We start from the raw sequence: 25478 nt of genomic DNA, 5'->3' as shown, positions 1-25478 counted from the left end.
CAAGTCTCTAAACAAAACGAACACTGCGTTCGTTCTTGTTGTGGTCGAAATTGTATCTTTAGTTGTGCATAAGTAGGTAAGTATGTGAATTCACAGATATTATAATGGGGGGCTGATAGCCTTGGCGCAGACCTCCGACTTTTAGTTACTTTTTAATTTGTATGAATAATCGGCCGATACCAAATCGGTTTAATGTGAGCAATTCCATACATGCTCATACTAATTAACTACCCGACTAAACTGTCGGCCGACAAAAAGTTTGCAGTCTTCGCCTAGGCTTACGTTCTATGCTTATGTGCGTTCACCGCTCGGCCGTTTATCGTAAATTCCGCTACGACTAACGTTATTTAACGTTATTTTATCCCATACCCGCACTGGCTCTAGCTGACGTTTTACGTCCGTTCCTTTGCATATTTCCCCGGGTTTTGTGGGGATGGATTTTACTGTTTTCTCTGAAAACTTAAAGCTCCTTACTTTAGCTACCTACCATTTTAGGGTCTCTGCTCTGACTTTCTTGTTTTGTTTATTTCAGGTGATGATGTGATGAACACGCTTTGATGATTAGTGATTTAAAATTAGAACACTACTTACATAATTATTACTGATAAAAAAATGAGTAATATAATGTAAAAGAGCTTTAAATAATTTTGCTAAGAGTTAAAACAATGTCAGAAAAATATACAAAACCTAGTAGTACTGGTAGTACCTACTATTATAGGTATTATAATGTATTTATCTTGTCTACATGGACGATAAAAGGGAAGTAAATAATAATTATCGGTTTAGTCGTTGACACAGTAACGAAATTATAGTATTTGACGTCAAGGTGTTTGTTGGTTATACAAACACGTAGAATTTTATTAAGTTAACAAAGTGTGACACGGTTCAAGTTGCTCATATTCCTATTCTCAAAGAATGAGAAGCAGCAAACAGTTTGAAAAATTGTTATTCAATTTCCTTTTCTCAAAGTGGAATGGGACTAGTTGTATTGTTCGCATTTAGTTTAGTTCTTAGAGTTTGCGTCTTGGTACCGCCATGTCGCGAAGTTGAAACGCTCTTATGTATGCTGCGTTCAGTTAGAACAGACTTAGGGTGCATCTACATGAGTGAATCACCCCCAACGTTCTTAAAATGTATGAGTCAGACGAATACTGTGATTTGTAGTATGAAAACTGCCTGTTAACAGTAGGTTTTTAATTAAAACAATTAGTTTCGAGCGTTCACTAAATCTAGAGTCAAACGAATATCCCTTGATTCGTATCGTACTGTAGGTATATGAAACTGCCTGTCAATAGTACCTTGTATTTATTAAAATCATTAATTTTCATCACCTGTCGATAGTAACAACGCCCACGTATATCGCCCACAATGGTTTGTGTGGTAAAGATTTCATTTTGTTAGGTACCGTACTATTAACTTCGAATAGAATCGAGACTTGTCTTGACAATTTAAGACCTTGTGGTTTACAGTTTTATCGTGAGCTACTTCCAAGTTCTTATATGGTAATGTTTTAAGACTAACAAGTAGTTAGACTTGACAAGCTGCCATGTGTTTGACATGAAGCGACTGCCAAGGATAAGTGATAGAATAGACTGGTTAAAAAATAATGAATTCCAATATCATGTATCGTTTTCAAAACGAACACGTTTTTCAGATATTGAGTTACATAAGTTGAACAGATTTACCACCATGGAAAAAAAGAGGCAGACAATTTTATCACTTGTGTGCATTCGAGCGAACAGCAGCTTCACCGAACATTCAGGGTACGTTCCAGATTGTAGACGCACCCTAATTCGTATTGTTTACTGTGCCCCAGTTAACCCTTTATAATGCAAATAGACAAGTGGGATAAATTAACTCCGTCGAAGTAAATAGGGACGTTTTTCACGGAAATAAGGAAATAGGGACCATTATGTGCGGGTTACACAAATCGCTAGAGATTCGGGAGAGTGGTTTGATCTCGAGATATTCTGTTTGCTTTGTTATACATATAATGAGGGGATTTAGTCAAATGGAAGTCCGGGAAGGCTCTGTCTGTAATATACCTACTATGAATGCGTATTAAAGAAAGATATTTTGGGAATAGTAGATGTTGTTGTGATTTAATCATGATAGCTTTTTGTAAAAGGTTTTGGTGTAGAACGGACTTTTTCAGGAGCAGTTTGCTTAGTGGCGATTTGTCATTTCGACCCAATAACATGAAACTTTTACTATCTTTATACTATATTTAAGTATGTTTATATCCGTTGTCTAGGACCCATAGTACAAGCTTTGCTTAGTTTGGGACTAGAAGCGCAGTGTAAAAATGTCCAAGGATATTTATTTATAGATTGTCTCATACAAATGTTTACGTACAAAAAAAATTGAAATGCTGGTGGTGGGTTATTAAACGCTGTCGTAAATCAGAAATCATAATTAAGACGTGCCAACCCTATGCTAAGCGATAGCACCTCATGTGTCACCTCACACTTGGAAACAGGTGTTGCCTGCGGGGAAGGCTAATGAAATGCGTAATCATCATTTCTGGGATGAGTAATTTGTTAGTAAAAAAACATACTTTTGTTACAAATTAAAAGAAAGAAAAGACAGATGTTTATTAATTGTTTTGAGATATCTTTTATTTCAAGATGTTTGTACCTTGTGATTACTCATTATGTTTAAAAATGACTAAAGCCAAATATATAATTTACTTACTTACAGTAATAATTGTTACTTAATTACTAAGGAATATCGTGAGAAGAAATCTGTCTTATTAAAATTAAAATTTATTTTCATTAAACATTGTTTTATTTTGTAAGTATGGTCACCTTACAATCTAAATAGTATTACGATGCGGCTAAACGTGGGCCGCCGTATTGAAGAACGTATCGCAATGACAATCCGCCTAAACGTTGAACCGCCGTATTACAAAACAGAGCTGTAATGTAAAATGCCTAGTGGTAATGTAAAACGGCGGATTATACAATCCGACTGCGACATGTACTTACCTAAATAAATGTAAAATACACTCAATCAATCACCGCTGTCTGAACATAAACTCTAATTCTAGTTATTGATGTTCGTACCTTCATTGGCTCCAATTTCTGAAACAATAAACGTGCCGGGCGTTTAATATTCTAATATTTTTCTGCAGCATTATATTTGAGTAGGCTTTTAGGTTGAAAATGGTGTGCGATCAACCGTCAAGTGTACGACAAAGTTCGTTATCGGAGACTTAGCAATTGCGTCAGATGGCTGAGGCTGTAAGGCTCTGTTTCCACCAAGGCGGAGTAATGGGGAGTGGATAAGTTTTTTGTTTAACCAAGCAGAAGCTTTGCTTAGTTTGGTACTAGAGGCGCAGTGTAAAATGTCCAAGGATTTATTTATTCCATTATTTGCACATCTCCACTCCTCCTTTTCCGTAGAAATGGATCGAGCAGAGAAGAGCGGAGAAGTGTCGGGCGCATTTGTTTTTCTATAGAATTTGACAGCTGCGGCGGCGTGGCGCGACGCGGTGCGGAGAAGAGCGGAGCAGTGCGGATATGTGCGGAGCGGTGCGGTGTTTCATAGATAGCAATAGACTGACAACTGACAGCTACGCACAGCTCACACACTTCCTCTCGTCTCCGCACCGCTCCGCCTCCGCTCTTCTCCGCTCCGCTTTGTTGGAAATAGCCTGTGAGCTTCGTCACACATCTCTCGTCTTCGCACCGCTCCGGCTTGATGGAAACCGGGCCTAATAGAAGCTCTGACGGCCGCCGGCGCCTGTCTAGACGGCTTAGCGCTTATTTTATTCATTTTATCACTTACTTTGAAAGCTTAAGTGCATTTTGTTTACTTATCCGCTGTTGAAGAATAGAAATCAAGGATTTTTTCGATAAATTCTGTATTTCTTTCGTGCGTGTTCTACTTTGAACATATGAATACAATTTTGTACACAAACAAGAACATTCTAAGATGCAAGTATTCAGATTCCTTTTACCATGTTGATGAAAAGAGTAACAAATACAAATAGGTAATACAATTACTGAAATTACCTCTAGTTTCTAGACCACAATTTTCTCGGTTCTTAAATTCACTACGGTAGAAGATGAACAAATACAAAATATCACACGCGTCCAGTATCGTTTTCAAAATAATATTGTGTTAACTTATTAAAGGAAGTACGTAGTATCTAAATAAACGTCGCAAAACCATTCATTACGAATGTAATATGCCGCCACAAGCACCCTTTGTCTAACAAACTTGCTTACTTGAGTTGACTCAACAATAAGTTCGTCTTCCACGATTACGTCTCAAGTACACATCCTAGATTGTTTATGTACCCTCAATGGAAGTAATGAACGTCATGTCAGGGTGAAATGGTAATAACTGACTGGCCTAGGGGGCTGTCTAGACACGTAGCCTTGTAGCACCCTAAAACACAGCCCCTGGATAGCAGCCAGCTAATTTTGTCAATCTTTATATCGTAGCTTCAAGTGGCTTAGTTAATTAAATATCCCAGTGAAGAGTGGCTTAGTTAATTGTCAGAGTAAAAGATTTTTTAAAGAACATAAATTACGATGGCTTTATTGCACAACAAATAAAGATATTTTTGGGGTGCAACTTAAAATTTTTTTGAACATCTACTTAACAAAAGATAACGGAATGATAAACAAAAACATTTCGATTTCGGTCACATGAAAGGAACACAAAGAGTTATTATAGGGCTATGCTTAACCTCTTTTATAAATCAGTAAGTAAGTATAATGCGATGCATATAAATTGTACATTTTGAATTTTAAATTCAATCGGCATTAGGGATCACGTTAAAAATCATACCTACTTGAAAATGTACCGCCGTCTTTCATCACTTATTTAACACATAGATACCACTTTATAATAGGTATATTGTAATTAGACCTACACTAACTAAAGTCTAAATTAAGGGTTTAAAGGAGACTAACTAAATAGTCTCTTTTAAACTCTTAATTTAGACTCGAGGACTCCTAGAACCTATTGCGTGGGCGATTAAATTGCTTGTTTGATATTTAATCTCTTATTTAATTATGAATATAGGTACATATAAAGACGTGGCGTGGGTTTGAAATAGCCTCCCACATCTCCGTTAACCTTTAGTAAATTAGATTTATTGTGGAAAAAGGCGAATCGTTTATTTTTAGACGAATTTGAAATTCATCTTATGTACTTATTAAATTAAAATGTTGTTTTACGCTCGGTTTTAGTTTTTGAAGAGGTTATTATTTATTTGAAATTGTATTCAGAAGCCTGAGAGAATATTTGCTTGGTTAAAAATGTTATAAGAAGATACTTACTTCATTTAATTTAAAAATAACGTTTATAAAATAAACTTGTTTGAAAGCACTTGATTGTCTGAAGCTTTTTGCTCCCACTTACTTTTATAGGCAATGCGTTAAATTACCATTACTCTTCAAAATAAAGGTTATCTTGATGAGACTTGGATCATATTCCACAATGCAGAGCCAGTTCAGGTTACTTGCAATTAAGAAAAACAATGCTAACAAGATCCGAGGAACTAAGCCCACTGTTAGAATAAACTGTAATTGAATTTCCCCTACATTTGCATGCGCTGCAGTAAAAGCTTATAAATCTTTTATACCGCCATAAAAAAGCATAAAGAGTTATGAATGCTTCATTACAACCTTCCAATAAAGCTAACGAAGATCATTATCATCTGCTACTACTATGCACCCTTGAGTGCAGCGCCGAAGGTTGCTGCGGTGCATTGACTCCGGTCACCCGGCCGAATTGAAAAGAGGCCTTGCCGGCTACATTTTGACGTCTCAGGGGACTCCCCGCTCTGACCGTTTAGGCGAGTAGTAGCGCAACAGGTTGCCTGCGCGTTACGTAACGAGGGCGGCGCGCGCACGTCATTCAGCTAGTAGTACGCATATCGATTCAGAGTACGGTTTTCCATCGATTTGTGCCGAGTACCGCCCTATCGTCTTGAAACGTTTCGTCTATCTTGGTCTGTCTTTATTTTTAATTTGTGGAATGCCCATGCATGATTTATTGGTTTGGCTTTATAACTCGTCTAAGTGAGGCCGTAAATTGGAAGGGTAGTATGTACTTTGCTAGAGTATTTGAAAGTCAAAACCAGAAAGTACTCTTTGATGGTATTATTATATTGAGGATACAGAGACATGCCAAATTGGGAAAATAGTAAACCTTCCAAAGCCGTTGAGTGTACTTATAATGAGTATCTTTGGGTATTTAGTTAGGATTACGTAGTAGGTTACATACTTGCATGCTTGTATACTTAATTTGATAAGTTATAAAATAAACTGTTGTACCTACCTATGGCATGAATGAAGATGACGTTAAAAAAGCCAAATGAACAAAGAGTAACAAAGATAAATACAGATACAAGTGACAGCAATTCCCAGTTTATTTTGCCTCTTACCTCGAGGCTCGCTGAGAAGATTAAGAAATCTAGGTCTTAAGTGTACTCCAGCCCACTCCCGTGAATCCACGGGTCAAGATATTGCGCTCCAGAAAATGTACTCGGAAGACTCGTTATTAGTACAGCGGAGTGCTCGTTTGAGAATGAACGTTCATGTGTGGGTACATAGAGCTAATTGCTGCATTGACGGATTTCTAGGTTGTGCGAGTTTGTAGTATGAAAAGACCTAAGTAGAATGAAAAGTTCTGACTACGCGATCGTAATAAGTATTCGTAGTAACTACGATTCGTAACATGCTACTCTCGCGCTATTAACTCGTAGCAAACGAGAGCTTGCTAGCAGATTCGTAGCGATTTCATTTGCTCCTTCTTAACGTATAATTACTTATCTCTTATCTAATAACTTATCTCTGTAATTATGTTAGTCCAAATCCAAATTAATGCACCGCCTCATTTTCTCTAGGCCAGTGTGCCTACCATGAGTTTACGTTAGGTGTGCTCGCTAGCGACTGCGTAAAAAAATGACATTTAAATGTATGACATATTGTGCAGCGCCCCTAGCGGCTACTTTCAAGAAATAAAATCTTCATAGAATTTTTTGACGTTTTCGCTAGCGAGCTCACCTAACGTAAACTCATGGTAGGCACACTGATCAATGGTTGATTGGTAGAGAATAATCATCGGCATTAAATATGCCGTTTGTGCAGCCATTAGTGTAATAAAATGAAAATAACATTTATTAATTTGGGTCTATTATTATTTCTAAAGAATTAGTTATGGCTTTGTTAAATTAAATTCTATAAAAGAGACGGATTATTTGCCTTGTAACTACAATATTACGTAGAACTAAGCGTATTGTTTCAACTCTACAATATAACGTTACCGTATTTACCAGGAATTGAAGTATATAATCCTTCAAATGAATATTAATTTTCGCAGCAAGTTGTTTACAAAAGCTTAGCATACCTACGAGCTACAAAGGGAAATTTGAAATATTTCCCTCCATGTGGCAGCGACTTCGGGAAGTTTATTCAAATATCTAACATGAGAAGTTATGAGCTGTTTCGCTTAGTCAAAGAGGATTGTTGCTATTTTGACTGAGCATGCTCAAATCGATATGTTCATTAGACTGGAGCTCTACATAGATGCTATAAAGTGTTACTAACATTGTATAAGATGTCACGTGAACGAAAAAGTACTATAGATAGTAAACAAATCTACATTTCAATACTTTGGTATTTTTCTTTATCAATAAAACAATATTTTAAACAAAACGGAATCCACATTAAATAAATATACCTAAGTAATTAGATTTTGCTGGTGAGGCTGAAAATGAAACAAATCCCGTAATTTATAGCGCCATTAATTATGCACCTGTAGGCTCAGGAAAAGCTGTAGGGATGATATTTTAGCAGCAATTGGCAACCAATTTTCAATTATACCGTTGAATTCAAGTTTTTGAGAGATTACGAGTATATTTGCTTATCGTAGAAGTATGCATTAGAAAATAGTCAACTTTTAAAAGCATAATTAAAAAAATACGTAAGTTCGAAACATCACAAATTACTCGAAACAGTTCCAGTCAATTAAAAAATTGCATCAAGAAAAGGCAACTTTTACAACGCAAGCGCAGCAGAACGCACAAAACTTAATTTAAACTGTAATATTCCTATTAAAACTTGATTTCATTAAGTTTTTCCATCCCCAGTGAAATCAGTGGAGAACTTAAAAATACATTGCACCGCCGTCGCAGTCAGTGGTACTCGAATAAAATCCAAGAAACTTGTGTTTCTTTCTGAATAGACGAGCTATATCGGGACCGAAGCTGAATAAATGATTGCAACTGACGACTAACTTGGACTGGATGGCGCCAAGACCGAGTAAATAATAAGAATTTTATTGTTCGGTCCTATTAATAATACTGAACGCTAGGAAAGGGTTTTAATTTTCATAATTTGCCGTTATGTTTATGCCTTTTTTATTTCGTTTGGGTCAGGCCCTTCTCGCTCTAAAACATCAAGATAATCTGTTTGATGCATTTTTTAATTTAATTTAAGTATAAATTCATCAAATTATATTATTTACTACATACCTTTACTTGGATATTAATTGCTATAAACTATACCTACATAGTTTAATCAATTATACAATGGTTCCTTGCAACCGTTGTCAGGTTGATGTGGGATCGAAATCAATACGTTTTGACTTGTAAGTTACGGGATAATGGTATGCTAAGTCCAAAACAGTTGCGAAGACAAAGGCGGGTTCTTATAAAAATGAACAAGAAGTGCTGTAAAAATCTTTCGATAGAACAGTACGAGTAGGTTTCACAACTTTGTTATTTATTGCTGAAATAAAAATATATAAAAGATAACTTTATTATCAGAGAATAAGTAACAGCTTTATTCTTATTGGAAGAAAGATGTGTTTGTTACTTTGGTAAAATACTACAGCGGTTTATGCCAGTGTCACGTTCATACGAACATGTCGTAGCCAAAAATCAAAGGAACAAAAGCAATTTTGGCGCACTTTATAGGATTCCCTGCATGAAATACCTTTTTGTTTCTTTTTTAATTATTTTTTTGGCCGGCAGCACACTTTACCACTTACTTACATAAAACTCTAGCGGTCGTTGTGGTTACATAATTTTAGAACAGTAACACAAGTACTAAATAAGAAAATATGTACCAGGGCAGATATGTACCATCCTAGACTGCATCTCACTTAACACCTGTCCAGGTGCGATTGCGGTCAAATACCTGCCTTGGCTAGCATAAAAAAAAAATCATCGAATTTAAGTAGAGATGTACGTATGTAATATAAACGAAATCAGTTTATTCTCTAAACCTTATGCAAAATCACATATCTAATGGTACGAGTACAAGCCTTCACCAAAACCGTAAAACAATTGAAAAAAAAAACAACATTAAACGTTACAGATTTCCTTTGTACCCAATTTGTTGGTCCTTGCCTTTTTAATCTTGCCGAGATATTGCATGACAACCGACTGTACTCTATTATCCGGTCTGCATTCTTATTGTCTGAATATTAAAAACCCGAGTCAATACAAACTGACTCTTATCCTTTTGCAACTGAAGGTACTTAATAATTTGCCGCGCATCGCTTGATATCATTCTGTTATGTACGGTCATGTTAGGTCGAGTAATTGCTTCGCTACAGAAAAGGCTGGGAGAGTCACGTCCGATGGCGTACGATTTGATAATCAGATTTATTTCGCTTACAACTCGACTTTTTTGTCGGCGGGCGGAATGAATCAACGTGGGCAGGTCTGTTATGAAAAATTGTTGGGCATTCAGTTCTTGTTGTGGCGTTTTGTACGTCCGGAGGTGTGAATAATTGATGATGGAGGTTTATTATGTTTGTACGGGGAAGAATATTGAAGTAAATAGTTAATTTTGTGTAGATATTTACATGGAAAATTTTCTGTGAAAAACTGTGTATTTTTCTTTTCGATCACAACGATCAGAATCTTAATAAAATCAATGTTTATTGTGTGGTGTAATGGGACGTATTTATCTATCTTTGAATACCGTCGTTGCTGCTTGTAGGACTATTTAAGTGTCATGATAAAAATAAATTCGAGAATCGATGCATACGAGTCTATTAGCTCGTGATTTGTGAATGCGAAACTACGTCATAGAATTCATTCTGCACGGTCCCACGGTGAATGCGCGAACAATACTCTGGAACGGGATGAAGTCCACTCACCCTGCGGTACTCGGGACTTGCAACTGCAGTACAGTGACCTCGTGCGTACGCCAGGGGTAGGGGAGGGGGGTCCCGAAACTGGGTCACGGCTCCCTACCATCTACGCCCCACCCGTCTCCGCACCCGATCGACCGCCAAAATTCAACGCATTCCGAAAGAAACGGACTTTTGAACGGTTACCGGACCTACTCCCGCCGAATTAGGTCACTGTCATAATAATGTGATCGCTGTCACGGCTCATTTACTTCAAATCTGGTTGTGAGGACGTTGATGAGACAGTCGAATGGAATTTGGAGCATGTAGGCTGTGTTCTGGAGCAGTGAGTCTTTGTCTAAGTTTGATTTCGAAGCTTTCATGCCTTTGCACATCGGTCTTTTAAAGAAACACGTGTTTGCGTTTGCAATTACTCCTCACTTATTTGAAATTAAAGATGCAGCAATTTTTCTTCAGCTATGTGCACTTTTTAATCATCGCAATGCTTTAAGCAAGCATAATTTTCTCTCCAAGAGTTTACAATTCACTTTTCTTTATCCGTCGTGACTTTTATCGAATGGATGAAGGAATTATCCAGTTAGTTAAGCATTAAACTATCGGACACTGCTCTACGCCTACACTGCTCCAAGAAACTTTAAGATTTCTTTTGCTGCTTTCGTTTAAACAACCTTTCCGTTCGGTTGGAGAGTATTCGCTTTGATCACTGTTTCGATTGGCCGCCAAAATGGGATGTGACGATATTGCTCCAGGCGGAAAAACGGCGGAAACAGCCCGAGCGGCTCTTATTTGTTTGTAAAGTAATAATTCCTGAATGAAAAGGGTTCGATGGATATTTTTATTGGTTTTATTTTTACGGTTTCTGCGCCTCTGATCCGGGATTTTCTTAACGGAAACGCGTAATGTTGAACGGATGTAACGCTGTGTTATGTTTCTGTACAAAATTGCCCAAATATTTTTTGTTTCGTCCTACCCAAAGTCAAGTCGCATTTGCTTCGCTCTAGTTTGCTACGAGTTTAAAGGCCGGTCCATTAGTACACCTGTAGGTATTTTATACATGTGTTTTACAGATAACATATTGCTGATTCTGAATCTGAAAAAAAAAACTCCTATTCAAATAAATGGCATGCTTTTCAGCTAAATGCTAAGTACTTTGTATAGATGAGCAAGATGCACTGATAAAAAAATCACAAATGATGATTACCTAAGTACCAATAGGCACAACCATAAATTCATGCAAATTGCAAATATCAAACAAACCATCGATAAAAATTAATCTCTACATGTCATAAGCTTGAAACTGACCTTTTTTTGTAAATCCTTTTATTGTCACTTAGGTATAACGAAACTAGAAGTTATATTTGGCCTACAAAATATTCATATACTAAAACATAATTGTAACCATAATTGATAGTGTGCTGTGTACTATCCTTAAATAAATAATTCGTAGTAGGTACATTAGCAACAAAAATGTTTAATAAATTACTAGACAAGAAGCCACAATATGCAGCTTGATGTACTGTCGACTCTACCTAGTCAGTTATTATTTTAGAAGTTAAATTAGAAACGGTCTAAAAACTCTGTATGCGCCGAAAGGACCTAAGAAGTACTAAACACTTAGTGCAAGTTTTTTAAGAAACGACATTGTCCCTTGCGAATACCTACTTTCAAGAACTAAAATCTTCATAGGTTTTTTTGACGCACTCGCTAGCGAAAACGTTCAATGCAAACTCGCACTAAGACCTTTTAATAAGATTTGATTTGATTTTATTTGATTTGTGTTTTTGTAAACTGTTGTCTGAGTGCTCGACGTGGTTACTTCTGCCGCTGTAGGGGTCGTGGCTTTAGACTTTGTAATGCCACAAAAGCCTATAGTCGACTCCTAAGCCGGCATAAGTATCTATCTTCAGGATTTCTGCGCAAGAAGAAGAAAATTAATCGCAAAAATTGTAACAAATTGTACCTATCTTTTATCAGAAGTTTAGATGTCGTTCACAATTTGCCAAGGCCATAGTTCCAATTACCCATTTCTGGTCATGTCGTCTCGTTGTATCGCAAAAACAAAACCATTTGTTAAGAGCGAGAGAAAAATCGGAAATGCGTAGCTGGAACTGTGGCCCGCTGTACGTGAACTGTGTGGTGCATAGTCAATAATAATAATAAATCTTTTTTTTTACGCGACTTAGTACGCGTGGATCCCGTTTTACCCCCTTACGTCATAACATCTACCTGCAGGCCAAATTTCAGCCCGATCCGTCCAGTGGTTTGGGCTGTGCGTTGATAGATGCATTCAAAGATTTCTAAAAAGCTTGCCATACCCGGGAATCGAACCAACAAAAAATTGTTAAATGCAATAAAAATATAGGGTACACCCTGCATTTATTGTAAGTATAAGGATGAAATCTCTCTAAAAATTTAATAAATCAAATGAAAGGAAAACCATGAATTTCTTAATTTAATTTAAATTTTACAGACAATTTTATGGTATGGTGGTGAATTTTCGAAAAAATTTAGAAAATCTTTGAATGTGGTTCTCTTTCTTTTAAAAAATAAAGGAATGTTTTTTTTGAGTAAAATTTTCTAAGGTGGCATTACAAAATTCCACCCTGTATACTTATAAATGATATCATAATAATATGTACTACATGTACACAGTCATTCAGTTCTTATGATCGCTCGGGTCGGAACCAAACATATTCTGTGACAACTTGGGTGATTCCATACTTTTGCAAGTATACTTGTAGATTCATAGTTAATTCAAAGTTAATTGTACAATAAGGCTTCTTGCACATAGTTTCGATGGTGCGTTACTGTTGATCTAGTGAACCCTCTAGAGTCCCGCTTGGCAATGGAGGGAAGTCGAACCTTAATTTCGAACTCCTCCTATGTTCTTCTGATTAATTTCGTTGCGGGTCCAATGACAGTTTAACTTTCCCCCGGGACAAACTTGACCTTCATTGGTTGGGTTTTTGTGGCGGTCAAGCTGTAGATCCTGGCTACACAGGAGTTGCAGTGGTGGGAACGAGAGGTGGGAATAGTCCCGTTTTGTTGATCTAGTGAAGATTGTATTATATTATTAAGTAGGTACTAATTTGACGTAGGTGATAGGTAATTTATATTAATTTTTATGTATTTTACATAAGGCACTAAAATCATGAAATGTCATTGTTTATTTCTCTATAACCTGTCGCAAGGCTTGATATTGTATTGTAATAGATACGAGTAGGTAGGTACGAATATTTAAGTATATTAATTAAACGCCGTTGAAACATTGTTAAAACAAATATTAAATAGATATAATAAATTAATTCAAATTCAACAGAGTGTGGTTCCGCACTATTTAATACGAAAGGGGGAGGGGGAGGTTTACGTTTAGTAGTTTTTCACTGTAAACACAGAGCTGACGATCTAGGGAAGGTCGTAGGTAGACCCTGGATGCGTTTAGCGCAGGGCCAGTTGTTGAAACCGTCTAGCCTGGACAATAACTCGCAGTTCCCTCCCAAGACCAAGACTTTGGAGGACACCATCAGGTTTTAGTGGGTAGGCCCTGCCCATCTGGTAGGGAGAGCCACATACTTAAACTATTCATCTATTTCTAATATGGCAACTATTTCCTGACGAAAAATAAGGCCTTTGCCTAGCGACTTTAAGCTCAGGCCAAAAAACCTACGCGTGCAGCGCGCGTCGGAGATGGCGATGGCGATCATTGCGCGTGCGTAGATCGCCGCGACCAATGACAAGACGCGTTGATGTGAACTCATCGCTACAAAGTCATACATGACATCTGATCGCCATCGCGCACGCACTCTGCACGCGTTGAATTTAACCTCTTACCTACGGGAGGCACCTATAGTTGCCAACTCAAAAGACACTTCTCAATACGGGTGGCATCTATTATTATTTTGGCAAAGCCAATACTAAATCACGGTTTACGACAAAAAAACAATAAAATTGCAAATTAAGTTTAAAATGCGCTTGTAATTATAAAAGTACATTAGTTGCAGAATATAATATTCCAAAATGATTCCAAATTTCAATACCGTAAGTCTCATACTTTTTAAAATATCTTGATGTAAAGTGGAGCAAACAATTTTATAGGTTAAAATACCCCGTATTGAGAGGCGACTTTGGTTTCCAAGGGCCCGTAGGTAAAGGGTTAATGAAACTATGAATATTTCTTTGCTATCGTCAATCTGAATCTAATACGCATTGTTTCGTCCGCAGGAGAATGGCCGCGCGGCGCCTGACTTGACGGCGTCGCCCGGGCGCGCGCCGCCCGGGCCCCCGCAGCCGCCGCGCGCCAACCATGCGCCCCCCTGCGTGCTGCAGCCGGACTTCCGAAAGGTACGTGTTGGTTAACGGTGTTGTCAGTACTGGTAGCCAAGGCAAAAGCAGGAAAATGCCTTGAAAGATGACGACGTCGTCGAAGCCAAATAAAATGACCACTCAGCGTCTAGAAGACGATGCGGCGACCATGCGGACTTCCGAAAGGTACGACGTTATTGATAACTGTTGGTAGCTATGAAGATAGTATAGTTGCAAGGCAGAGGGCAAAAGAAAATGTCCATGTGATGTCTGAAATGACGCGACGTCTGAATGACCACGCCAAAGAGCATCAACCATGCGCCCTCTAGCGTGCTACAGTGTTACGTTGTTGGTTAAATGTTGAAGACATTATGAATATTGAATGCAACCAAAGATGGCAGATGGAAGACATGGAATGGCCAGGTGGGATAGGTGGGATAGGTCGAATAGGGTTCCCCCTATTCCACCTATCCCGGCTGGCCATCCCGCTAGGCGTTTGATTGAAGAGAAACTAAATGCTCCCTCGGCGTGCTGCAGAACAGTGAAACAATTTGTTGGCGAATTCCAGACTCAGCTATCATTACTTCTTCCGCTTCCGGGGTCAACAGCTGTATGAATAATACAACCTTGACCCCAAAGGCGGCGGAAGTAGCCTGCTTCAAGAAGAACAGAATTGCAGCCTTTAAAAGAAGAAGAATGATAAAAGAAGATACAATTTCACGGCACAATCCTAAATGTTAAAATGTATTAAACTTCAGGCAAACCGATGGCGATCACTGCGCGTGCATAGGGCAATGACAGGTCGCGCGTCCTGTCATTGGCCTATGCATATTATGAAACTCTTGTGTGACAAGACACTTATTAGAAGTAAACTAATGAAATCGCATGAGACATAAATTTAATAAACAAAGGTATTACCAGCTTAGCAGTCTATACTCTATATTGTAAAAATGTACAGACGATATCATATCAAGCTACAAACACTGTCGCATCAGAATTAGTTGTACCTATTAGGTTCTATTTATCAACAAATGTGCCGTCGACTGTTCATTGTTTAACTATTGTCTTCTTGTGTAATTTCTATTTTACCTACTATTTGTAATTGTGTACTGCTGTATAGGTATTGGCAACCTGCACTAGAATATGAAATGGTTTGCTTTTTACAAATACACCAAAGGAAATCAGAGATAAGGCACGTTTCCAAACTTGTGCAAGCTTTCCAATACACTTACTTATTTTGTTTGCTCTCATTTTCTATACCTACTCACTATACGAGTAGATAGTGCCATCCGCGAAGACGCGCCCCTCCTTTCGTCCTAATCGTTTATAGTTTATGTATGCATGCTTCCGCTAATGTTTTTTGAATGTTATCGGTACATGCTAATTTATCCACGAGTGCACACGCACACTATATAAATTTCACGACTGAAGCTCGGATCAAATTCCCGCACCCACGCTTCCCTCGACCAAAAATTGGTATGGCGCGTCTTCGTGGATGGCATGGCTATCTATACATCTATCTATATAAATAAAAATGAATTGCTGTTCGTTAGTCTGATTAAAACTCGACTGGGCCGATTGAGCTGATTTTGGTTTTAAAACGTTTGTCGTAGTCCAGGGTAGGTCTAAACGGTGAGCAAATAAGGGAAAATTGCGATGGCTTATTTATTGCTTTTAAGGCGGAACAGAGTTCGCCGGGTCAGCTAGTTTTGAATGAAAATGGATCCCATTTGTCCCATAAAGTTATTTTAGATACAGAAGATGAGTAGAGAATTCAGCAGCAAGAATTCAGCTGTCGGCGAGGATTACTTGTTCCGCTGTAGGGGTCGAGGAAGTTTCTATAGGCTTTTTGTAATGCTTTATGCCTATAACTCGACCCCTAAGGCGGCGCAAGTTAGTCAGACTCCAAGATTTCTGAAGAATAAAAAGAATAGTTGTTGAAACTTAATGCTCTGTATGTATTTTTTTCCAGATAATACATATTATTGTAAGTAAGAAGAGGACAAGTTATCAACGAGGATTACCTACTTACTAATTCTAGGCAGCAGTATTGTCCTCTTCCTTTTTTCGTTCGTCTTTTGTCATTTACCTATATCTTGACCCGTAAGATGGTGCAAGTAAAAAGGAAGAAGAATCTCACCCTAAAGAAGCAGAAGATTAGGGAAATTAAAGGAAGAAAGCCTGTTAGTGAGCTCTATCTTTTGTTGTCGATGAGGTTTACTTCTGTAATATGTTGCTGCGGTAGGGGTCAAGATCTTTGTAAGGCCACTAAAGCCTATTCTATGACCCCTAAGACCCCTAAGGCGGTTAAAGTAAGAAAGAACGAAAGAAGAGAGATATTTATAGTAAAACTGAGATTCTTTATTAACAAAACTGTACTGAATATCTTGTATCATGATGTGTGTGCAAACTAAATGACCTGATGATTATGAAGTGTTGTGTATGTGAAACTTCACATGTTTAGGTATAATTATCAATTATAACTGCTCCTGTATCTGTTGTTACTTTTATACATATTTTAAATAAATGTTCATTTGTATAATATGTAGGTAGGCCTATGTACTTTGTTGCGGTGCTTCTTCTCAGCACTTGTCAAATGTTTAACTGGAAGTTTTTGTAGGGAAAATAGATTTATGAATGTTAAGAATGTTAAAAATAAAGACATCTTTCATTTCAAAAAGACGTGATACAGATTTTCTTTTAGATAAGAGTTGCGAACCGAATTCTATTGTCTGTTATCATGAACAAAGTTGTCAGTGAGAAAAGTAGACTGAAGAATACTGAGGTTTATATTTTTGTATTCTAAAATGTGTTGTCATTCCTCTGATATTTTATTACACCAATAAATCGACTGCTTATTTCGAATACAGCTTTGCTATTTCCCGCGTGAGACAATTTCCTGTTATGTTGACTCTACATTTCCTTTGGTGCATTTCCTTCGTGCATTTGCGAATCTCTAAGTTGGATGTTAGTGTGTATTGTATATAAACTGTTGTTATGATTTGAGTTTTATGTCTTAGTATAATGTAGTGATTAGATCGTCAAGCGTGTTGTGCAATTAATGTTCATAAAAAAGTTTCGGAGTACAATACAGTAGTCGCCCTTGTGGCCTTGGTGACTTATAATGTAGTGTGATATTAAAATGTACCAATCTAGCCCGTGGAACCCTAAGCGGTTTTCTGCTACTTGAAGGGTTAGATGCAAATCATGCTCTTTGTTTGAAAATTAATGTCTATTTCTTAGTGTTAAGATTGATATTGTATAATCGATTGAAAACAAACTAAAGAATATTGATTGGTATAAGTGAAAATATATTTATAGTGTTTGTTTTGTTTCAGGTGTCGGGAGTCAGTAATGAAATATTTAGGCAGATTGAAATGGTTGAAAATGATCACGACACGACCACGGCTGCGGCGCTTGAGGTAATTATTAATTTAATTAATATCATTAGTAACCTACTAATGCAAATAAATTCATAAAAAACCTTTTGTTGTGGTTGTTTTCGGCATTTAGATAAATACAAAAAGAGTTGAAACTGGTACTATTGTAAGAAAATAAGTATTGCCGGTTTTTTAGACAGCTACTAAGGTTGAACAGTCCGTCGGATTTCAGTATTGATACATAACCCAAGGGTTAAATAGGCAGGGCACAGAGCACGCAGAACTGACGACCGATGGGGCGTCAAGGTTCTTTAGTGGAGGCCAGGGTACCGGTGAGCGCAACGTAGGACGTCCACACAAGGTGGAGAGACGTTCCCATAAAATTAGCAGGAAGGCGCTGGATGCAGACCGCTATTAACCAGCCAATCTGGAAATCATTGGGGGAGGTATATTCAGCAGTGGACGTCCTGTGGCTGAAAAATAATGATGATAGGATCAATGGAAATGTGGAATAGTACCTACCCTTTGCTTACCTAACAACTTATTATTAAAATTTCGAATGCATATTATTGCAGGCGGTGGAGCGACGCGGCGAGATGATCGTTCGGATACTGGAATTGAGACAAGTGGGCCGGAACAATATTGAAGCCGCCAAGAAATTCTTCGCATTGCAGGTATTAAACAACATAATTAATTAATATTGCACCCATATTAAAATTTGGCAGCCGCTGCGAGATGATGTGCCAATTTTACATCATTGTTTTATTAAAAGAAAAGTCTGGGCCAAACACAATTAAACATCTGTTTTATTATTCGTACTTTTTGGGGTTTGCATACAATGTGAAATATCATAGTGATAAAATACTCATTTCTTGACTTAAAACTCAAACAGCTTCGTTTTTTGCCTCGACTCGTACGCAGCTATACCTACTTACTTGTATCTGCATACTCGTCACCGCCTGCGGGTAGGCAGATAAATGGCGCGTTCCTCTTGAAAAACAGGTAATGCCCCCGCTCCATTGACCCGGATTAAACTCGTAACCTAGTACGGGACCGCTGAAAGAACCTACTCTACTGAACCCCATTGTTAGTGGCCTAGATCGCTGGGAATGCGAACGCAATCTAGGCGCATTGTCAGATGCGCGCTTGCGATATTGCCGCGGTCCCCGTCGGTATTGCCGCGGTCCCCGTCGGTATTGCTGCGGTCCTTCGATATTCGGAATACGCAGAAATGCAAATAGAGCGTCAAGCATTTGGAACGCGAGATGACCCCAATATTGGGGAAAGTGTGTTTGTCACTCGATTATGCTCGATACTCGATCAAAGGGGTAGCTGATTTGGAAGTACATCTGTTACAGTTGAAATTGTCATAAGCTACGTATCTACACGCTTTAGAGAAGTTTTTTAGTAGGTAGTTATTTCTTTTTGGGATTATGGGTAGGTTCTGTGCTTTTAATTTTTTTTTCTTAGTTAAAGTACTAATTATTTAGTAAAGCCTTAAAATGATGGAAAAACGTTAAAAAGCTGTGCAAATCGAGTGGAAATTAATGGAATTATTCATGTGATAAACTTCTAAAAGTTTGTATTCTCTCATTAAAAAATGAAGGCCACATAAAATTATTAATCTAAATAAATAAGTGTTTTGATGTACCTATCTTTTGTTATAATTATTTTATAAGAAATTCTTTTCAACAACGGTATTTGTATTTGTAAGAGATTTTATATTTTAAATTTTAGGAAGCTTTGTAACTGAAACACCTCCATTCACGGCTTTTGCTATGCGATACCGCTGTGGCCGCATCCAATATTTGAATCGGGGACACGAATTCCCATTATTGGTACACAAAACCAATAGGAGAAGGCTATGTTGTTTGTTTTGTGATAAAAATGGTAGAACAATGCATGTTTTGAATAACGAAAATTGCGGATGCACCAAACTGTGAAATGTGAAACCCACTTAAATTATTTTTTAAATTCTACAATAATAACTGGCTGGTTATACTTTTTAAGACAGAAACTTTTTTCAAAATAGTTTTTAATTGCACGTACCTTGTAATTATTTGGTAGCGTGATAATATTACTGGCTGGTAATTTTATTCTTTTGGAAACATCCTAACATTCATTTGTTTTTTACAAGGAAAATGTGTGGCGCATTTCAGTTGTTAATTTTAGGTAAATATTATCGTAACTAAATAGTTAAGTATTTATTTAGGTATGTACTTGCTTTATATGATGTCATTACGAAGAAAGTAAAGTAGGTAATCCGCATTTCAAGAAAATTTAGCTTTTTCTTGTAGCATTTGTTTTAATTTTTTTTGTATTATGTACGGACGACGGCACGTCAACGTAACCACTGTGGGTTCTTGTGCCGTTGCAATAGGGGCGAGTTTGCAACAAAAATGTGTAACCTGATGTGCTGTCGTGTGTACAATCAATCACTAACAGAGGTTTTCTCAGTTGTAAATTAAGCTATTTGAATTTCACATAAACTTAATATTGTAGGATGTTCTTGACTGCAACTTATAAAATATTAAAAAAAAATAGTAGGTACATTTCATGTTGGTGTGGTGGATATGATACTCGTAGCTGTCTATTTTTCACATCGTAACAAAATGTTTTTTAAACTGTTACACGAAGGGAAATCTACAGTAAGTAATGTTTGTTCCAGGACGCCCGCCACATAGTACAACTAGTGGAGATCGTGAAGCGTCCGGGGCAGACCCTGGGCCTCTACATTCGAGAGGGCGACGGCGGCGCCAGAACTGATGGGGTGTTCATATCACGGATAGCTTTGGAGTCGGCCGTGTACAACAGCGGGTGTTTGAAGGTAAAAATACATACCTACATTTTCCTATCATGTTGCTATAAAAATTGTGTTGCACTGCTGAATGACCGCTGAATTATTGTGGTGAAGCCCACTTCTGATTCAAGCAAGTTAGATATTTCAAGATAGACAGCTGTCTAACAACGTTGATCAGTGACTTTTTGTGTATTGTATACCTAAGGGTGCGTTTCCACAGAAGCTGAGCTGCGCGGAGCTGAGCAGAGACTTATAAAAATTGACCAATCACATTGCTCAAAATACACATCTCATCTCCGTTCCAACTTCCAATTCAGTCCGATACCCATTTACACGGCTCTGCTCCACTCAACTCCGCGCAGCTCCACTTCTGTGGAAACGCACCCTAATTGTGAAGGTTGAAGAGGTTTAAAATACAATATTGTTACTGCTCTACTTTTCATGCGTTTCTTTTTCCTGAAAATTGATGTACTTACCTACCTAAACAAAAAGCGCAACTTTATAATAATGTGAACGAACGCGATAAAAAATGTTAAAAAATATTGGTGCTCGTGATAAAATAAAATAAAAAACAAAACACACTCACTTACTTACGTACCGTTTTCTATTTTTGACGTTCATTGGTTTTCTATTGTAAAGATTCAAGCGACGATATTATAATTCTTGACAAAAAACAAATGAATAACGTTACATTTTGTTCAAAGGTGGGAGATGAGATCCTGGCGGTGAACCTGGTGGACGTGAGGCGGATGTCGCTGGACGACGTCGTCATCATCATGTCCATTCCGAGGCGGCTGCTGCTGTGCACGAGGCAGAGGAAAGGTCAGCATTATAACATTAGATAAAATATTCATAGAGTAACTCCCTAGGCGCAGACCACCGATTTTTAGTTGGCCGATAGTTGGATCGGGCTGTTGATCAGTATGGAGATCAGTATGAAAGTGCGCACATTACACCAATTTGGTATCGGCCGATTTTTCATACAAATTAGAATCGGGCCCAATCTCATCTCGGCTCTCATATCGGCAAACTAAAAGTGCACCTAGGCTAAAAGAGTGAGTTTGTTTGATATCAAGGTAGAGTTATAATTCATTTTAAAATAAAATGTTTACTGTCTTACAAAAACCTTAGGAATTGGGTGTAGCTAGCTACTAAGTAATGCTTTGTTAGCTCAAGTGTTATTCCTTTCATAAAATTTAAAGCACCTTGTTTAACTTATTGGTTTGTCGATAATTTTAGTCGTTAAGATGAAAGGGGTAACAATGCTACTACCTAAAATGGTTTTTAAAAATAAATTGAGTTATTTGATATCAGTAAACTTTTTTTAAAGAAACCTACGAATTATCTCTATGTCATTTGCCGTTTAAAAGTAGTTAATACAGTCGCAATGATGGATAAATCAACTTGCTGAGTGTAGATCCTTCCTTCACTAATTTCGTACTAAACGATTACAAAATGTGGAAAATAACTTTGCTAGGCAAATCAGGACCAGGTTCACCGTCGATGCCGCGCTCGGAACACAAGCCGCCGCCGGTGGTGGTGCTCAAGCGGGACTGCCGGGACGACGATGACAGGGACAGGGATCGCGTCGATGGACTGTACTCACAGTAAGTATCTAGATAGTCTTCTTTTACTTCGCAAGTCAGGACCAGGTTTCCCGTCGATGCCGCGCTCGGAACACAGGACTGCCGGGACGACGATGACAGGGACAGGGATCGCGTCGATGGACTGTACTCACAGTAAGTGCCTGAATATTCTTCTTTTACTTGGCAAGTTAGGACCAGGTTCACCGTCGATGCCGCGCTCGGAACACAAGCCGCCGCCGGTGGTGGTGCTCAAGCGGGACTGCCGGGACGACGATGACCGGGACAGGGATCGCGTCGATGGACTGTACTCACAGTAAGTGCCTGAATATTCTTCTTTTACTTGGCAAGTTAGGACCAGGTTCCCCGTCAATACCGCGCTTTGAACACAAGCCGCCGCCGGTGGTGGTGCTCAAGCGGGACTGCCGGGACGACGATGACCGGGACAGGGATCGCGTCGATGGACTGTACTCACAGTAAGTTCCTAGATAGTCTTCTTTTACTTCGCAAGTCAGGACCAGGTTTCCCGTCGATGCCGCGCTCGGAACACAAGCCGCCGCCGGTGGTGGTGCTCAAGCGGGACTGCCGGGACGACGATGACAGGGACAGGGATCGCGTCGATGGACTGTACTCACAGTAAGTATCTAGATAGTCTTCTTTTACTTCGCAAGTCAGGACCAGGTTTCCCGTCGATGCCGCGCTCGGAACACAAGCCGCCGCCAGTGGTGGTGCTCAAGCGGGACTGCCGGGACGACGATGACAGGGACAGGGATCGCGTCGATGGACTGTACTCTCAGTAAGTTCCTAGATATATGTATGTAGATCGTGCCATTCACAAAGACGCGCCCCACAAATTTTGGGCGAGGGAAGCATGGGGTGCGGGGAGTTTGATCCGAGTAACAATCAAACATTAGCGGAATGGTGGGACGCGTCTTCGTGGATAGCATGATCTATAGTCTTCTTTTACTTGGCAAATCAAGAGCAGGTTTCCCGTCAATGCTGCGCTCGATGATTTTCATATAAACAAGAACAAAATCACGGTAGGAAAAATGCATCTAACTAGCAACAATTGAGTAATTTTTAAAATTATAAAACAATATTTCTTTTCACCAGGCATGGAACACTTCGGTCTACCGGTGGTCCAGGATCTAGCGTCAGACCAGTTGGTGATGGGAGGGAAGAACGAAGCCGACTCCAACTGGGAGCACTTTCACCAGATTCCAACGCACTGGACCTTTACTACAACCCTCGGCCTCCATCCGACCATTCCACGTGGAGGTACGGTGGAAGAATATCTGAGGATACTGATAAGTAAATACATTTATACATGGACGATCTTGTTGTATTATGCTTAAAAATTACTTTTATTTTGATGTTCCGGTGATTTGCACTGTAGTTATGGGTTCGAGTCGAGTATATTGTTGGGAACTAATTTAATGTGCATGATTAAGGCGTCAATACGCTATAATATAAATTTTGGACAAAGTTGAAACAATTTGTTTAAAATATTTATTTTATTTATTTAATTGAAAATTTAATAATTATTTCATCTCTTTTCACCAGTTATTGTAGATTTAGGTATTACATTTGTTCCTTGGTTTTGTTGCAGCTATAGACCACCGCCTCCAGTAATAACGGAACAGCCTAAGTCTTCAGCAACTCACTTTGTGCCATACGAACGGTCTTACCCTAACACGCTTGAAAGTTTGGCAGAGAAGGTGCATTCATTGTACCCAGCGGATAGTGGCAGGTCAGTAACTAAAACAAAGATCATTGTCCTGTAAGTCAGTGCCAGTCTTGTCTGATGATATATTTCAGACTTCGAAGAATAATATAGAATATTCTTAAGAGGTGACGTCATGTTTTGTTTCAGTACGCGGTTTGGAGGGAGAGTCCCTCGTTCTGGATCAGAACAACAGTTACCGAGAGCTGAGACACATTCAGACTTTGGTCGACACTCTTTGTTGAGGTCTAGCTTGAAGGCTTCGGCCGCTGCTGGCAGTGGTGGTACGAATACACTTTTACCTCTTTAGATAGTATCTGTTACTTTGACGATTTTTTAAAATAATAATTTGGTTATTCTAGCATCGAGTCTATCAAGATATAATCAAAGATACGGAGGAATTGGTGGTGTTGGTATGCCAGGAAGTGGCCTAACAGGGACTGGATTATCAAGTGGTCTAGGAGGACCGGGCTTGGGAGGGCCAGGCCTTCCGTCAGGCCTGTCGACGACTGGACTCAGCGGTTTGACTGGCTCTAGCCTTGTAGGCTCAGGACTTACCAGTTCAGGATTGGGAACTGGATTAAGTGGAACAGGCTTAGGATCAACTCTTGGAGGAGGCTATGGAACGACAGGGTTGGGTCTACCATCATACGGCTCCAAATTCGGCACAACGAGAAGGAATCGAAGCTTGGACTATTCGTCGGATACAGAAGCGACGGCGCCTACAAGAGCACCATATTATTCGGGATTGAGTGGCTACAGAAGCAGTACGCTTGGTAGAGGAGACATCGGATCTAAATTCAATTCTCTGCCAAGAGATGTTAGGAACACTGGTCAAAGGTAACAACCATACTAAAATTTCCATTTTTCATTCTAGAGTAGATAAATTTTCCAAAAGTATTATTTTCATAATGTAATTTTTGGACAGATTGGGACTAAGCAGACGCGCCGGGAGTGTTCTTCAAGATGAGCCGGAACCTTTATCTTCGCGTTTAGATCTACGTTCTTCCAGAGGTAAATATAAAGAGTATACAAATAATATAGGATAGGATTATGTACATACTTTCATAAAACTTATCTTAAACACAATATAAATTACAATACAAGTAGACAAGGAAAAATGTTGGGAAAGAGCCCGACGATGCTCACTTTCGAATGGTTTTAAAATTATTTGATTAGAGTATTACAATTATTACTTTTCACCTCCAAGACGTCACTACGGAAGAGCAGGGGTCTACTTTATGTACCTTTCTTGAAACGTTTCGTCGAATTCTTGTACTCTTTTGGGTTTCGGTATTTTTATCTGCCTTAACCTGTGTGTTACTTGGAAAGTTTGACCGCATATTAACTGGCAGGTCGCCTCACGTCTTCGCCGTCAGTGTTCACGTCGGACGAGTACCGCGCGTGGCTGTCTCGTGCGCCGTCAACCAGCGCGCTGTACGAGACGCTGCGCCCGCGGCTGCCTACACACTACTCAGCTGAGAATATACACGATGCATTGAAAAACGTAAGTAAATAATTTTGGAACACAGATCATAATTTTCATGCGTATGCATCGAATCATA

General features: G+C 38.8%; 1 protein-coding gene across 1 annotated transcript in view; it reads left to right on the top strand.

Annotated features, from left to right (window-relative positions):
* The first annotated feature begins 13557 nt into the window (after positions 1–13557).
* RhoGAP100F (Rho GTPase activating protein at 100F) overlaps positions 13558–25478 on the top strand; it is a 28505-nt gene continuing 16584 nt past the window's right edge. The window contains exons 1-13 of the mRNA XM_028322136.1: positions 13558–13652; positions 14337–14466; positions 17766–17849; positions 18383–18481; positions 20476–20634; positions 21312–21429; positions 22085–22214; positions 23304–23468; positions 23800–23940; positions 24064–24197; positions 24276–24753; positions 24842–24927; positions 25269–25420. Coding sequence (XP_028177937.1) covers positions 13558–13652; positions 14337–14466; positions 17766–17849; positions 18383–18481; positions 20476–20634; positions 21312–21429; positions 22085–22214; positions 23304–23468; positions 23800–23940; positions 24064–24197; positions 24276–24753; positions 24842–24927; positions 25269–25420 — 1971 coding nt within the window. The remainder of the gene's footprint in view (positions 13653–14336; positions 14467–17765; positions 17850–18382; positions 18482–20475; positions 20635–21311; positions 21430–22084; positions 22215–23303; positions 23469–23799; positions 23941–24063; positions 24198–24275; positions 24754–24841; positions 24928–25268; positions 25421–25478) is intronic.

The sequence above is a fragment of the Ostrinia furnacalis genome, unplaced genomic scaffold (genome assembly GCF_004193835.3).
Source record: "Ostrinia furnacalis isolate ACB-3 unplaced genomic scaffold, ASM419383v2 OfSCF7602, whole genome shotgun sequence".
Classification (NCBI taxonomy): Eukaryota; Metazoa; Arthropoda; class Insecta; order Lepidoptera; family Crambidae; genus Ostrinia; species Ostrinia furnacalis.
Note: the sequence above shows the minus strand (reverse complement) of the source record. Positions and strands in the feature narration are given on the sequence as shown.